This window comes from Panulirus ornatus, chromosome 59 (assembly GCF_036320965.1).
Source record: "Panulirus ornatus isolate Po-2019 chromosome 59, ASM3632096v1, whole genome shotgun sequence".
NCBI lineage: Eukaryota > Metazoa > Arthropoda > Malacostraca > Decapoda > Palinuridae > Panulirus > Panulirus ornatus.
In genome coordinates, this window is record NC_092282.1 from 3,899,159 (window position 1) to 3,915,464 (window position 16,306).

A 16,306-nucleotide genomic window follows, 5' to 3' on the forward strand; every position below is an offset into this window, starting at 1 on the left:
TTCCCGTGTATTGATAATCTTTGGCGCGGGAAAGCAAAATGCTGGAAGCTCTCCGCTGAATGGTGGAAGCGAGAGCTGCCTGGATGCTGATTGGCTGGGGGACTCGTCCCCAGCGCAAGTCCTCTATACTGGATGTTCAGTTCCGGATTGTTTGGATGTGTCATTACTGTGCTTTACATTTGATTATGCCAAATGTGCCGTAAGATTTATTCCTAAAGGTCTCACGTCATTGCGAATCGACCAAATATCACTGGAGAACCGTCAACATCGACAGTGAGCGTCGAAGGCGAGTCATAAGAAGCGGGGAGGGCTGGTGGCCGCAACGGTGTGACACAGGGACGTTGGACTGAAGAAGTTCGAGAGCGGTGTGGGCGAGTGGGCGGCGTGTGTGGGTCTGTGTGGCGTATAAAGTGTAGAGACGGGTTAAGCGCTGGGCAACCGGTGGCGACAGAGCGGCTGAGCGCGGACGACCAGCTGTAGCCCAGCGGTGACGGCCAACTGCTGAAGTACCAACTGCCTGCCTTCCCACCGGGCCGAAGTCCTTAGGGGATTTCCTCGTCTTTCCCTTCCTAATAACGGACCTGAGGCCCGACCCCTGAGACTCGCCACAGCCCGAGGACACTGTAGGAGACTCGGTGGCGTTGTGTTGTAGTGGTGTAAGAGCGTGTGGTACTCTAGCGACAACAGCAGTCATGGGCAAGTCCACCAGTAGCCTTTGCCACGGCTTGGGCCTCCTTCTCTTGGTCCTTTTGGCGGCCTCTGCCTCTGCCATTGATATCAACCGCCTCCCAGGACTCCGACACTACACCAAGAGATCAGGTAGGTCCTCCCTTTATCCCCTTGTCTTGATCAGTTGCCAAAGGAAGGGTGGAGGTGCATGTTGAGTAGGTTTCTGAATGGTGAAGCAAAAGGAGATTTACTTTCTTGCTTTCCTTGCGATAGAAGGGGTAAATCTGGTCTTCAAAGAACGGAGAGGGAGAACTGTCTTTCTCTTACAAAATCTTTTGTCCAGAGAAGGAATGAGTCGGCACGCGAGTGTTGTGTGAACTGTAGGGGGATCTCCTGTTTTGTAAGCTTTCCTTCTGATGAACAGATGGTGAGACAAGTACATTGCTCAGTGATGGGAAAGGTCAATATTTTTTTTCTTGTCAACAAACTTTAGTCTGTCGAGAGTGGCAGGCAAAGTCTTCACGGAAAGAAAAAATATTCCTTCTCTTCCTTATATTTACTGATCAGATAACATGACAAAGAGACTTACCTCTACTGAGGTATCAGCATAGCGCGTTAGAGCTCAGAACTCAACATGTACAAGGAATGTGTCTGCGTTTATACTTTATGTATGAATTACATTATGCTATTTCTACGGTATGTTGTTTGGTGACGGCCTTGATCAAAAGCAAAGTTGTGCTTGACGTTGATATCTGCAGAAGTCCAGACTGCTTGTTCATGCAGATGAAACACCTTCCAAGATAAGATTCTCTTGTTCAGCCTTGTCATGTCACCTTTATTCCTTCTCTGTAGAAAACTGACTTCGTTCTTTAATGGCCATAGCCATGACTGAGAATTTTTATATAACAAGCCAAAATGTAAGGGGTTCACTTGATGCACACAGTCCCTGGGGTGGTGAGGGAGGAAGGATCAGACAAAGAAGAGGGGTACTCGTGACCTCGAGTCATGGTGGTTCAACAGGCGGGCTGGCCAACACCGTAACAGATAAATTCTTCACCACGAGATGAGAAAGTGAGGAAAAGCCGTTACTCCTTCATTTCTTCTCAGCCTCTGTCACAAGAGGTTTTAAATACCATTAATCATGTGGGAACTCTGCGTTTTCTGTTGCATAAAGTCTTCACATGAGGAACTAATTTCTTTGTGTCTAGGGAGGTAAGAAATGATAATACTTGGTCCTTCTTGGCATAATCTATCTCTGAAATGTTAATGTCTCCCTTGTGTGCTCAACGGAGCACGAGGAAATTCATTGTACGAACTATGAATGACTTCAAAAGTTCTCGAGACACGAAAGGAAAACATAAGAGTATTAGATATTGAGTTAAGAGATGTCTGACATACGACAAAAACGTTATCATTATCATCATTATTATTATTATCATTACTATTATTATCATCATTATTATTATTATAATTATTATCATTATTATCATTATCAGTACTCTGTGACATATCGTTATGCTTTTAGGACGCTGTATTCTAACTAGATATGATCTAAAACGGAAAGAAAAATGACAGAGGCACACTACCAAACAATACACGTTCAAAACAAAGCAATAAAGAATAAATTTAGAATCGAACAGAGACAAAACCATCAACGTACTGACACAAGGAAAGGAGTACATCAAGACTAATGATACTGTACTCCAGCAAATGTTGGTCAGATGCGTCCGGACACAGTTTCCGGGTCCGCCAACACTTTGGTTCGCCAACACGCTCATTACGATGAATCTTACTGTAATTCTGAGGGCTCTAAATGCATAAATACATACACATATATATATATATATATATATATATATATATATATATATATATATATATATATATATATATATATATATATATATATATATATTTATATATATATATATATATATATATATATATATATATATATATATATATATATATATATATATATATATATATATATATATATAAATATATATATATATATATATATATATATATATATATATATATATATATATATATATATATATATATATATACATATATATATATATATATATATATATATATATATATATATATATATATATATATATACATATATATATATATATAAGCTCAATACCAATTTCTTGAAATGAAGATTATAGTTTTCAGGACTTCTGTTTGCGGTTTGATACACTTGATAATCACTTATTAAGATGCTAAGTGACAAGCCAGTTCAACAAAAGGTATCTCTGATAGTTATCCATTTATAATCATGCCAAATGCGCAACAAGCAGAGAAAGACAGGTTGAATTTCGAGTCAGATTGTGAGTTTAGTTTGATGTACAGTCAAACCTTAGGTACCTGGAGACTAAAGCATGAACTTCAGCCATAAATAAATGTACTTTTCATGTATAGATGGATATGAATCTTTTATAAATTTTAAAAAGAAAGAATAATATCTAAAAAAAAAAAAATGCTGCATGCACTAGTACGACAGATCATGGATAATGCGACCGTTTGAAATGTTTAACAAGCTTATGTATCAAAAAACGTAAACGTTTCAAATGTTTAAAAACCTTACATATCAAAGAACACGAGCGCTTTGAAAATTCACGCAGTATATGCATGAAAGATCATGGAGTCAACAGAGAGGTATCCAGCTCATATATATATGTAGAACAGATAAACTGCGTCAGTACAGGACTGAGGCTGTCTGAAATGCAACTGCTTGGAATGACCTAAAAGCTTTTTGCGATCCTTGGAAAAGTTCACACTAGCTTGACCGTAAGAACGTAATGTTCAGTATCCATAATGACAGACAGAAACGTCTGTATCAGTACAGTTACGATGTACATTGACGTTATCCTCAGATAATGGAGTTTTCCCCAAGTGGAAACGTCCTACACCTGTGAAGACATCTCCTAGGTCAAGATGTCCCTCTTAGGTACAGACAGACGTCCACTTAGAGTGAAGGCGCTCTCCTCAGATGAAGACGTCCTCCTCAGGTAAAGACTTCCTCCTCAGATGAAGGCGTTCTGCCCTGACAGATGTCCTCCTCAAGTGATGGCGTTCTCTTCCGACGAACATGTCCTCCTCGGGTAAAGGCGTCCTCCTTAGGTAAAGACGTCCTCCTCAGGCGATGGTGTTCTTCTCAGATGAAGATGTCCTCCTTAGGTAAAGACGTCCTCCTCAGGTGATGGTGTTCTCAGATGAAGATGTCTTCCTCAGGTAAAGACGTCCTCCTCAGGTAATGGTGTTCTTCTCAGATGAAGATGTCCTCCTCAGGTAAAGAGGACTTTCTCAGGTGAAGACCTCCTTCGCAGGTAAAGCGTTTTTTTAAGGCACATGCACAGTGCCGTAGTGCTAAGCTTAGAAGCTGTACGTTTGTTAACGTAAATCTACTTTCACGGCAAAAGTGCGTGCGTTGAGCAGAGATTGCGGAGTGATCCGAGAACAAAGAATGCATGAAACTGTGGTGCCGTATGATCTGAGAGCCAACAGTGTGTGAAGCTATGGTCTTCTGAGATACAAGAGTGATGTTGCAGCGACCGAAGGCTCAAAAGTGCGTGAAAATGTGGTACTGGGATGATGTGACAGATGAGTGCACCAAGTTTTCTGTAGTGCTAGGGGTCTCTGGGACCTACCTCAGTGCATGAATTAGACTCTAATATTTTCCCCAACAATCAGATGAAACTCACACAATCAGTCATCCAGATCCCAATGCCTGAGCTCCACACAGCCCACCATTCTCTGCTAGTAACCTAAAATCTCAAAAACTACAAGAGAGCATCTCTTGTTTGTCCGCCCAAGTTCCTTAAGCTGGCCCCTAATCACGCCAGAGAGCAGGGACGGCCGCCCTCGCATGGAATTCCACTCTTAGCATTCTGGTGAATGGCTTCCCGCTCCTCTGAGACAGCATCCACTCTAAAATTAGCGCCTCGTTAATGACCCCTGGCTCCACCTAATCCCTCTCCCCTCAACCTCCCTCCAGTCTCGGCCTTTGTTCCGAGTCTTCCTTCGTATTATTCCCGAGCTAATGCCACTGCTGATGCAACGGTGTTGGTAAACTTTATCCATAAGTGGTGTGTGTCCCTCTCATGTCATCAGAGGCAATCACTTGCCGCACATCTTTTTCCTTTCATCCTTCGCCTATAAATTCTTAAGCAGCTCCCATAACCTCCCTCCTCCTCCTCCTCCTCGGCTTGTGAACACAGGCCGATGCTCTCCAGCTTCATCTGCTTCATTCCCCTGTTTCTTCACCCACGAAATCAAAACTGAAACTCTTCACAATCGTTGATACTGCAGCACTCCCCTTAAAGGTTTCCAGACATGTTACATGTATGTTCCAGCAACGACAAACCGTCCAGCTAATACGCATCTGTTGTATGGGGGAAGTGGTGGTGGCTCTGCTCCTGGACCTGTGCCAACCCATCCGAGATAGTGTGTGGGTCGTGCCGCTGCTGCCCTCCGTGACCGTCGCTGCGGCTCTGCAGTAAAATCAAGTAACGAAATGGAATCTTAGACACCACCCAAAGACGAAACATAGGATTTCTTTGAACGATGATTCTGGTGTATGAAAATGCGATTTTGTAGGGAATGAAGGTGTTTCAGAAACTTCAGGTCTTCTTTAAGGGGAATTCGAGACAAAATTTGGTTGCTTTAGGAAAACCTAAGATTAAAAAAGATTGAGAGAGAGAGAGAGAGAGAGAGAGAGAGAGAGAGAGAGAGAGAGAGAGAGAGAGAGAGAGAGAGAGAGAGAAGAGAGAGGTCAGTGGGTCACTAGGAAGACCCAGGATCAGGAAGACTCAGTGCCCCAGGCTAGGAGGAGGTCAGCGGGAGGGTGTCGATGGGGGTAAGCCAGGAGGTTACCTGGGCCAAGACCTTAGTAGTGTGAGGCCGGGTGTGCGTGTGACTCTGGGCTCAGGAAGGAAAGACGGAGCTGAGGACGGACCCTTCCGTCAAGAATGAGTGAATTCAAGAACCCAGATTCATATTGTATGACGAAATATTCCATCCTTAGCTTTAGGTTTGGTTAAAAGGTTTATTTCGTTCCACCAGGTATAAACTTAAAACTATAATCATAGGCTGTTGGCGTGAGGGGTCATAAAAGAGTTGCAATTTCGATAAAATGGAAGAAAAAAAGAAAAAAGGACAAATGAGTTAAAGTGAGACATGCGAAAACAGGAATGACTTCTCATTGTTCTTTAGACCCGGGTGGATCCCATATTTTTGTTTACGTATTTAGCAAATAAGGCACCCAAATAAGTAACGGAAAAAGCAATGCTTAAACGACAGATATAAGGAATGAAATTCAACGCTTGATGACGAACGGTGTTGAGTGCGCCTACGTCCCTTGGCAGGCGTCGTACTGGGTCTTCTTTAATCTTCGGTTCTGATACTACTGCACACACCCAGTACCATGCCGCAATACGTTACGTGGAGTCTAAAGTATCTGACAGTCTGAACCAACGGCAAAGAGCAACTATTCCCTCCCCACAATCACGATGGAGGGACGGTCGAGCCCAAGACAAAGTAACAGTGAAATGAACTTTAAGAACGTCAGGTTTGGGGATTGCAGAGGCTCTTTTTAAAAGTGAACCCCACCACGTCAGCAAGGACGTGACTGTCTGGGGATCAAGACAGACGGCTGTAGAATTTAACCTAAAAGTAAAAAGACTACGTAAAATAAACTTTAGTGAAGACATTGTAGCTACAAAAGTGTTTAGATTGAGGTCATTAAGTTCAGAGGGATACGATGGTAAGTTTAACTGGATGCTGGATATATTCTGAACATCAAATCTCTTCAAGAAAGCGAGAAAACGACACCAGAGGAGAGAGCTGACTGCGGACGAGGAGAACGTTGAATTATATCAAGACCAGAGTTCATTATGAGGTGTCCAACCCCAGCAGGTCTACAGCAGGCAGGCAGGGAGGGAGGCGGTGCCGGGAGGGCCAGCTAAGTGTGCCAGTGGCGAGGGTCGCCCGGCCGTCCAGGATTATCCTCATAGTGCCACTTGCCGTGTCCTTCCGCCCACTGTGCCACCGAGGATATACCCTCCCCTGACTCTCCCTGGCACCCTTCCCAACACCCTCCCTGGCACTATCCCCTGTCCACACTCCCCTCCCCTCCCCCCCTCCTCAGTTGGTGAACCCGGCCCCCTCGTCCCCCCCAGGGTCTCGGTGCTGCGACGTAACTCCTACTGCTGCTGCCGTCGCTCCTGCAGGATGACGTAGGGGCGACGGACGTGATCCCTCCTCCCTCAGGACAGAGACAAGAGATACGGCGCCGATAACACGCGTCGGTCTGATTCTCCATGGTTCTTTTGCCCCATCCCTTCGTCCCTTTTTATCTCTCCATCTCTCACCCTTCCTCTTTTCTCCCTATACCCCTATGCTCATTATCTCTTTGTCTTTCCTTTCTTCCCATCTCCCCGTGCACGTACGTAATCCAAGCATTATCAGAGGTGCAACACACCTGTTACGCACCCCATGAAAAGAGAGAGAGAGAGAGAGAGAGAGAGAGAGAGAGAGAGAGAGAGAGAGAGAGAGAGAGAGAGAGACAGACAGACAGACAGACAGACAGACAGACGGACAGAGAACTGTATATAATAGTCCTTCTTTATAGCCTCTATACATGTTACATGTATATCTGTATTCGTGTATGCCCTGTATGCACAGTAACTCACCCATATCACCTTTCGAGCCTCCTCAGCATTTCCCCTTTTCTGCCCAGGGAAACAGGAGATTAACGGGTCAATAATACTGCATTAGGGAGTAACTGGAGACTTGCAAGACTACATGCTCATGTATTTCTTAAATCACTTTTTTTGTTGATTCACTGTATTTTCTTATTTTTACTCTCAGACGGTTATCAAAATCTAAGAAACGAAGTTCTCCTCCTTTGAAGTAAAATGTTCCTGATTTACATCTCTAAATACATAACTTCGTTATTCAAATTATTCATCAATCTAAAATGCTGAAAAAAGACCTGAAAGCTGAGATTCTTTACGTATGCGGGAGTCTCTCTCTCTCTCTCTCTCTCTCTCTCTCTCTCTCTCTCTCTCTCTCTCTCTCTCTCTCTCTCTCTCTCATAGCGATCTGAGGCCCTGTAGTCAACACAGCATGTCGAGCACAATAATTCCAGTGTTCTTAACTACAATTGCCACAGCGCAGGTCACTGCGTCACACACACACACACACACACACCAGGAACTGGTCCACTCCCTCTCCCCGGGTTTGAGGTCCTTCCTCTGTATCTCTATTGTCAGAATTCAATCCCTGGGAAGTCATGCACACTGCAAAGTCATGTGTGTGTGTGTGTGTGTGTGTGTGTGTGTGTGTGTGTGTGTGTGTGTGTGTGTGTGTGTGTGTGTGTCTGTGTGTGTGTCTGTGTGTATGCTACATTTTTGTAATAACCTATTTTGTATTTAGCTACCTGTACATGTGTATGTTTGTGTTTATGTGTGCACACACACGTTCGTTTAAGTGCATTACTAATACATACAATACATACACATAAGCGTGAGAATACCACCTGAATATATGTGTAAAATGTACGCAAAATTTCTGCCCCCACCACACTTGTCTGGCATGAGACGTCCCTCTCATCAATCGGGTATCACAGTTACCATAACAAGAAAACAGGTCTCTCTCGCATCACACGTTACTGCTAACTGTTGACGCGTCGGAGTAAAGGATAAAAGACAGAGGGGTTTGGTAACCACGGCGGCCAAGCGAGCCAAGTGGAGCATCCTGTCCCCGGCGTATTTTCCCAGGATGAACAGCAGCAGCAGCAGTGGCCACAAGCTGTGTCCAGCATAGTCAGTTGAGAACAAGCAGGTGAAGTCAAGCTTCAGCGACACAAGTTCAATCTCAAAACGTATCCAGGACTTTTGATCTAATATCCTGGAACTAAAGCCAGATGAAAATATGATCAATTACCGTTCACCGAGGCCCATCTAAATGAATCCTGCCATTGCCTGCCCTGGAAAAAAAACAAGCATCCTGTCTAAACGCAACTGGTAGATTCATCTCTGCTGTTTCATTCTCATATTCCCTTCGCTCTCTTGTGTCATCACGCTTTCATTCTCCATTGATTAACGTACATAATAATTCATCATTAGTACAGATCAATACGAAAACATCTTATTTGAAAACGATGCACCGAAATCCATGTCACTTGTAAATGGAGATGACCAATGCATCTCTCAGTGTGAAAATAGAAAAACAGTTTCCCTGCTACACCGAGGGGAACTAATCTATAATGAAACGCCCACAGAAATTGTACGAGGAGGGTTGAATACAAATGGTTAGCTCGATAACACTTTTCTATTTCCCTGTTGCTCGGGTAACTACAGTATCTTGCAACGACGTTCAAAAAATCGAGTAAAATCCCTCTTGTTTCCAAGATTTCTCCTCCTCGTCCATACTCATAATCACACACGTCGCGCATCGTACCCTCTCCTTTCGTGTAGTCACTCACAATTCCTCCTTGTATTCATTAAGAGTTTAAAAAACTAACACGAACTAGAGGAAGCAGGAAGCGAGAAATGGGAGGAAGGGAGGCAGCTGACACCGAGCGTGGGAACACAGCCAGCCAGCCAGTCTTTGTGTGACTGTCGTGACTCACACATCCATTGTGTGTGGGGCAGAGAATGTTATAAAAAAAAAGATATCAAGGTACAGAAAACCCTGAAGGCGAGAGAAGAGGAAAGAAAATCATGCAGAGTTGTAATGTGGGATGAGAAAATTTGACAATCTTAAGATCTATATCGCGAGCCCTGTACTCCCAAAGAAGAGAGAGATATGTGAAACAATACATGTTTTGAAATTAGATATATCAGTGCTGTGTTCGCACAGGTTCGATAAATCATCTGGAAAAAAAAAAAACCAAGACAAAGTTCAGGTTTGGGAGAAGCGAGTGTTAGCAAAATGGAAATCCATTTGTATTGCATTACTGGTAAACATGTTTTGCTGCCTTAGCCCACCCCAAACATCTGTGGTTTTGCGATGCCGCCAAAACTGCATTTCATGTCTAGGAATCTGGGAAAAGGTTCACTCCTTCACGGCACCCGAAATGGTTTCCTCTTATCCAAGAATTATTATAGACTTTAAGAAACAGAGGCTGGGATGTGCTCCAGCGATGCTCCCGGTGTAAATTCCTAGAATGCAAACGTCTGTGATGGCCAATTTTGATCACAGCATTCATCGCCATGTACTAATAAATAAATAGATAAATAAATATATATATATATATATATATATATATATATATATATATATATATATATATATATATATATATATATATATATATATATATCATAGACACATTCATTAATTAGAGACGTGTATGCTCGTGCTGACTGATTAGATATTTAAGGGAACGATCATCAACACCAATAATTCATTAACGAATGAATATTTGCCTGAACTAATCATAAATTTACGAGAACGTGTATACCGACAGATCCGTAAAGTTATGTAACACATAACTGGCTGCTGGTGAACGGTCACGTAGAACGAAATGACGCATACGAGGAGCGAGAACTTAAGTCGAAAGCGAGACTTAAGGTTACTGGAACTTAAGAGGGATGAAGAGACTTAAGTTGGATGCGAAAGCTTGACGTAGGATGAAAACCTAAATCTTGGGGAAAACATAAGAGAAAACTCCCTCTGGGAGAAATATCTTATTTAAAGCAAAAATAGAAAATAAATGAGAAGAAAAGAAACCTTCATAAGAGTGCGAGAGATGCACCTCTGGTGTGCCACACTTTCGTCCACTTGCTTAGCTTCACACACACATTCTGTGTAAGATCGAGGAGAGTGGGTTTGGCTAATATTCCAGAACAGTGGAGAACAAGAGAATAACCCAACCTAGAGCCCATTCTAAGGTATTGATCTCCGCGGTCAGTACGTCTGCGAATATCTGACCCTTCTGACTTTGACCTCTGACCTATATCCAGCAAAAGTCGGTCTCCTTTTCCTTAAGGTGGTAGTTGATATACGTATAGGTCATATTTCTTTATATCTAGAATTCTGATTCTGAGATACGCTGCTTTCACACACACACACACACACACACACACACACACACACACACACACACACATACACACAGACTCAAACCAATAATTTATCCTCCCAGTTTAGGGACGGCCTTACTGATGTACATAAATATATATATATATATATATATATATATATATATATATATATATATATATATATATATATATATATATATATATACACACACACACACACACACACACGAGGTTAAGAAACAATCTCTCTCCCCATAACGCAAGGAGCGCAATCCCTACAGCGAACATTAGATGCATACACGGCATTCCACTGAGACACGGGGGAAGTAAGAGGAATGTTGGGAGAGATCGTGGTAATGGTGTAGGTTACGTGGCAAGGACAAAGAACAGGAGACCTGGTGGTCGTCCATGAAGAGGTACACTGCTGAAGTCCAGGAGTAGTAGTGTCCTACGGTCACAATCACACGTGTGTGGTGGAAACTGGGCAGTAAAGCGAAAGGCTATTAACAAGTATCTGCACAACCACAGGAATGGAGGTTGATCAGGTCCCAGGATGAGCCCGAGTAAAACAAATCATAGCATTTTGGAAAGAGGGATTGTAGTGAGGGAATATCATACGTAGTGAGCAAATTAGGGAGTAACATACAAAGAAAAGATTAAAAGGGTGGTAAAAAAAAAATGGAAGTGGTGTTAACTAGAAAATATTCTACAGTGAACATCTGATGTACTTTTATGAAATCTGGTAACAGAAAGAATACGAAAATGGGAAAAAAGAATACGATGAAAGAAAAATGCTGAACAGCATTTAGGGAATAGTATGTGATACTGTAAGAAAACGTGGAATTCCTAGTGCGAAAAGCAATTCAATTAGTAATTCTAGACCCCCCCCCCCATGCCCTACTGGGATAAAGAAAAAAATCGCCAAATTCCCTACCTCTTAGAAGCCTTGAAGGTAGCAGATACCGCGCTCACCCCAGCCGTCTCCTTACTGTTCCGTTCATAAAACGCGGGAAAGTAAAAACCAAATTGAAAAATATACTTCCGTCATCCACATTACGGACTTCAAATCATACTAATCCAAGAATTACATATCTAACATAATGATATAACATAATGTGTCCAAACCTCTGCTCTGGTTTTCTCTATCTGCATCACCCCAGAGAATGTTCCTCACCCATGTCTCACATAACTCTCGGTCACTACCAAACCGAGCCCTAACCGCGCCCCAGCACTGTACCCCCCCAAGAGAGAAAAACTCAGCCACGCCCCAGTCCTCTCCCATCCCTAAAGAACGATCTCAAACCACGTGTCATCTCGCTCCCGGTCCTCCGAGAGAGCAATGCCATCCATCCGCCAAATCTCTCCCTTTCATGCCCCCTCGCCCAGGCACGAACAAGAAATCTACGGCCTTTTTTTCTGAGTGACGATTTGCTCATAACTTTCTTGAGTATCTATTATCTTCTTGTCCCTCTCTCTCTCTCTATCTATCTATCTCTATCTCAGATATCTATCTATCTATCTATCTATCCATCTATCTATTTATCTATCTATCTATCTATCTGTCTCTAGTAATCTACAGACACTGTAGCCAAGAGGGGATACTTGAAGCCCTCGGTAACGATGTATGCTACAGAGCTGTCAACTCTGGGACTAACTACAGGGATAAAGAAGTTTCTTTATTTCTTAAACTTCTCCGAAGTCATCACCTCCAGATCCTGTCCTCAAATCTTTCATCGTTGATTCTTGAGTTATACTCAACTTTTGGGTTTCTCTCTTCAAAGTTTTTTTTTTTGTAAAAGCTCTACTTTTCTAGGGTTCATTTTATGATGCATTTCTTTATTTTATTCTTTCTTAACCGACTCCCATTTCTATGAATCTCTCCGGGTTTCATTCATACAATTTTTTTCTTCTTTCTTATATCTTTCTAAAGATTTGGTCTGGCTGACGAAGCACACCCACGAATGGAGCTGAGATATTCCAGTGCCTTACTGGAAACGCCTGACATTTACAGTCTTTGGAGGGGAGAGAAATATTACTTTTTTCACCGTGAATCCATTCTGTCAATTTCTGTGACTCGGGTTAACGATATATCTCAGAAATTTCAGTACAGATTTTTTTCCTTAACTCCTTGAATCAGACCCAAGGGATCTTGTTAATAGAGTAAAAAGTAAAACTAAGGACTCTTACATTGCATTCTACCCTCAGGATAAACTTTACCCTGACTCACTCTAGGCAGAGATCAAAAACTGTCCACAAAATAGATGATAAAAGTAAATTCATTCAAGCCCCCGCAGTAGGGAGTGTACAACTGTATGATAAAAAGCCAGTGAACTGTCTCGTAACCCCGTACACCACTGGCAAATATACACAACTGTTTCACAAACAAAGCGGCCCAACCTTTTCTCTAAGGCTCTGAGGTATATATATATATATATATATATATATATATATATATATATATATATATATATATATATATATATGCTTCCACCTAGGATTCTCTCAACACTCTGTCAGCTTTGCACCAGTTTTCGTATGTCAACAGCGCCCCACAAATCTGTAAATGAATAAGCCTGCATAACTTAACCTTTGAGTTTACAACAGGTACTCGTAACTCATGATCTCTGACGATAAAAAAGCAATTTATGTACAGGGCAGACACAATCGTGAAGCCCAACACTTAACTTCACATTTCTGCCGCATAGGCCTTTTTGTCTTACCCGTTGCTGAGGAGAAATTTTCCTCGCGTCCTTACTGACACTCCAAGTACCTGGGAGATACATATCGACCAGCTCAGAAGGGAGGACGAACACGTGAGTTGGGTGTGGCCCGTATGAATGCCCAGGATTCAAGCCCAGGCGGGCCCGTGCTGACTCATGGACAGCAACGTTATCATCAACACCAGAAAGGCCCGTGTGTGTGTGTGTGTGTGTGTGTGTGTGTGTGTGTGTGTGTGTGTGTGCGTGTGCGTGTGTGTGTGTGTGTATGTGTGTGTGTCTGACAGGGAGATAGGAGACTTTAGTAGCCCTGAGTGTATGGTAATGGGAGTGTTAACTAACCCTTTCTCTAAGCCCGAATCACACCCACCATCAAAAGCGTCGTCTGTCCCCACGTCTTTCCTTTCAAACAAGTTCAGAACACAGCGCTCTTGCAGCATGAGACATTCCTCCCTCCTGCCCCAGACAACCGAGTTCACCGCATATCCAACATTAGGCTCGCCGCAGAACGTGCTCGGATTCACCAAGATGACCGAGAACCCTCTCCCAGGAAACGACGCTTCCAAAAACAAATGAAATACGATTGCCCGCAACCCTCCCGGGGGGAACGTAAGCTCTTAAAGGATCATGTTCGCTCTTGTAAAAAGATCTGTGTGCGCTCTCAGTGCTGTTTTCCTCTAGTGAGTGACTGCGTGAGGTCTTATGTTTACCCCCAAGACACCGAAAGGGAGTGAGATCTGAGGCACTGAGGAAAGAGGAGGAAAGACGAAGAACTGGGGAAGAAGGAGTGGAAAAAAAGGGGGGAAAGTAGAGTATATTATTAGAAAAGATTTTCACTACAGAGAGAGAGAGAGAGAGAGAGAGAGAGAGAGAGAGAGAGAGAGAGAGAGAGAGAGAGAGAGGAAAGAAAGAAAATGAGCGCGAGAAAAGAGAAGGAAGAGGAGGAAACAAAGTAATAGAGAAAATGAACGAAGGTGAACAGCGAGGACTGACAGAAGGGAAGAGGATCAAAGGGGACTGGGAGAGATGGAGGGACGGGGGAAAATCATAAAAGGAAGGGAGACACAGAAGGAAAGGGGATAAGATGAAAATCCGGAGACGAAAGGACTGAAAGCAGAAAGGGTAAATGAAAGAAACAGTAAAAATGACGGGAGAGGAAGAATGAAGGACTGGGAATAAGGCCGAAGAGAGATGGAGAAGGGAAATAAAAGTTAAAAAAAAAAAAATAGTGGAAGGAAGAAGAGTGGAGGGAAGTGGTAACTGGGGGTCGACCCAACTAGGAGGCCTGGGTATGTGGAGCTAGCGAGACATGGAAGCCCCACAAGACGTTAACCCAAGATGAACACACAAACTTTATCTCTTGAAGGAAAACCAAATCCAATTGTGCCAGATGAAAACTAATGCACCCGCTAAATCACTATATCATTATTCTCTTCAGATGGAGAAAATCATACCTTTTTTCTGTGAATCTTGATAAAAGTGAAATGTTAATATATTTACGAAAGTAAATGGATTATAACAAAAATCAGTAAAAAAGACAAAAAAGATCACGTAGTCGCACGGCAGAGAATTCACCATTTCCAAATCTCGTCCATTATTCCCAAACGAATACACACGGCGCCGTAAAACCCTTCCGGTGCTTCGTCAGCTCTGTATGAAAACCCGGCGCTGAGCCACAAAGTTACAGTCCGGCTATACAGATTTTAGGGCTGTGTGTCGAGGCCCTATCACAGACGTGGTAAAGCTCCAAAACAGCTCACAGCGAAGGCTGCAACGACACCCGGGCAAAAAAAAGACTAAGATCATTTGAGTCATACTGAAACTGCTTCGTTCCAGCTCCGAACTATCCGTCTATCAACCCTGTTTGCCCGACCGATGACATGTACACCCATGCAAGTTTATAGATCCTACTTCTCCAATCATTTCTTTCTGTCTTTCTTTCTTTAAAGGCAGTGGTTAGGCTAAGCTGTGAAATTACGGTATATGGAAAGAAGAGGGAGGGGAGACTGGGCAGAGTCGTTCCTGGCCAAAGCTGGTAATGTTGCCAGCTGTAAAACCTTCAGTGTGGTACTCACTCTCAACAGAAACGCGGACTTTAGTTGCCAGAGACTGGAGATCTGCCAAGCTACCAACATCAAGTTTAGGATCTTACAGTCTGCAATAATTTTTACGACAAAGTTTTATGCATTATCCTCTTGCTCTGATACACACTACTTATCCATTTGTATACATTTTTTCACCATACAGAATCATAAAGAAAACTGAATATCGCGCCTTACAATGAAGAGTAATGATCATATGTATAAAAGAATTATGATCATTCTTAGCATCAAAAGAATGACGTTACACACAAAAATCTAAACAAAAGGACACACCGTTTCTTAACCATCATCGCATCCATTTTCCAGTGATCAACATTTGGATCACCACAGAACCCCTTCTGAGTCTCATGAACTTCGGTTAAAGATCTGACTGGAGCTGCAAGCTCTTCCCTTCAGCTTCTCGAGATCTCTGAAGCTCTGTGTTGACTCCATCAGGCTTTGCAAAGCTGCAGGACAGTTCAAACGGAAGGCATCGGTGATTCCAGCCAGAACGCATCAAAGGATCCGAGTCGTCCAAACTAGGGTGGATTCGTCTCGTTTCCAGTCAATGGTAACAGATTCGGCTTCCGTCACCTCATTAGCCGTATTTTCGATGGTTGAATTCCTCCACATCCATACGGACGTTAGAAATGGAGATGTGCATCTCATCTTTTCATCCTGGGAAGCAATGAACAAGGGAGAAAATGAAAGAGAATACAGAAGGAAGAGCAACAGGAAAGAAGAAGCGGTTCTATGTAAATGGCGTCCTGAA

At 42.8% G+C, this 16,306-nt stretch overlaps 1 protein-coding gene across 3 annotated transcripts in view; it reads left to right on the forward strand.

Moving 5' to 3' along the window:
• Positions 1-389: 389 nt before the first annotated feature.
• The window catches only part of LOC139767271 (IDLSRF-like peptide), a 151,533-nt gene continuing 135,616 nt past the window's right edge, over positions 390-16,306 (forward strand). The window contains exon 1 of one of the 3 annotated variants that reach the window (XM_071696452.1): positions 390-819. In XM_071696452.1, coding sequence (XP_071552553.1) covers positions 693-819 — 127 coding nt within the window. In that variant the 5' untranslated portion in view covers positions 390-692. The remainder of the gene's footprint in view (positions 820-16,306) is intronic. The other 2 variants (XM_071696455.1, XM_071696453.1) reach the window with 2 other exon arrangements.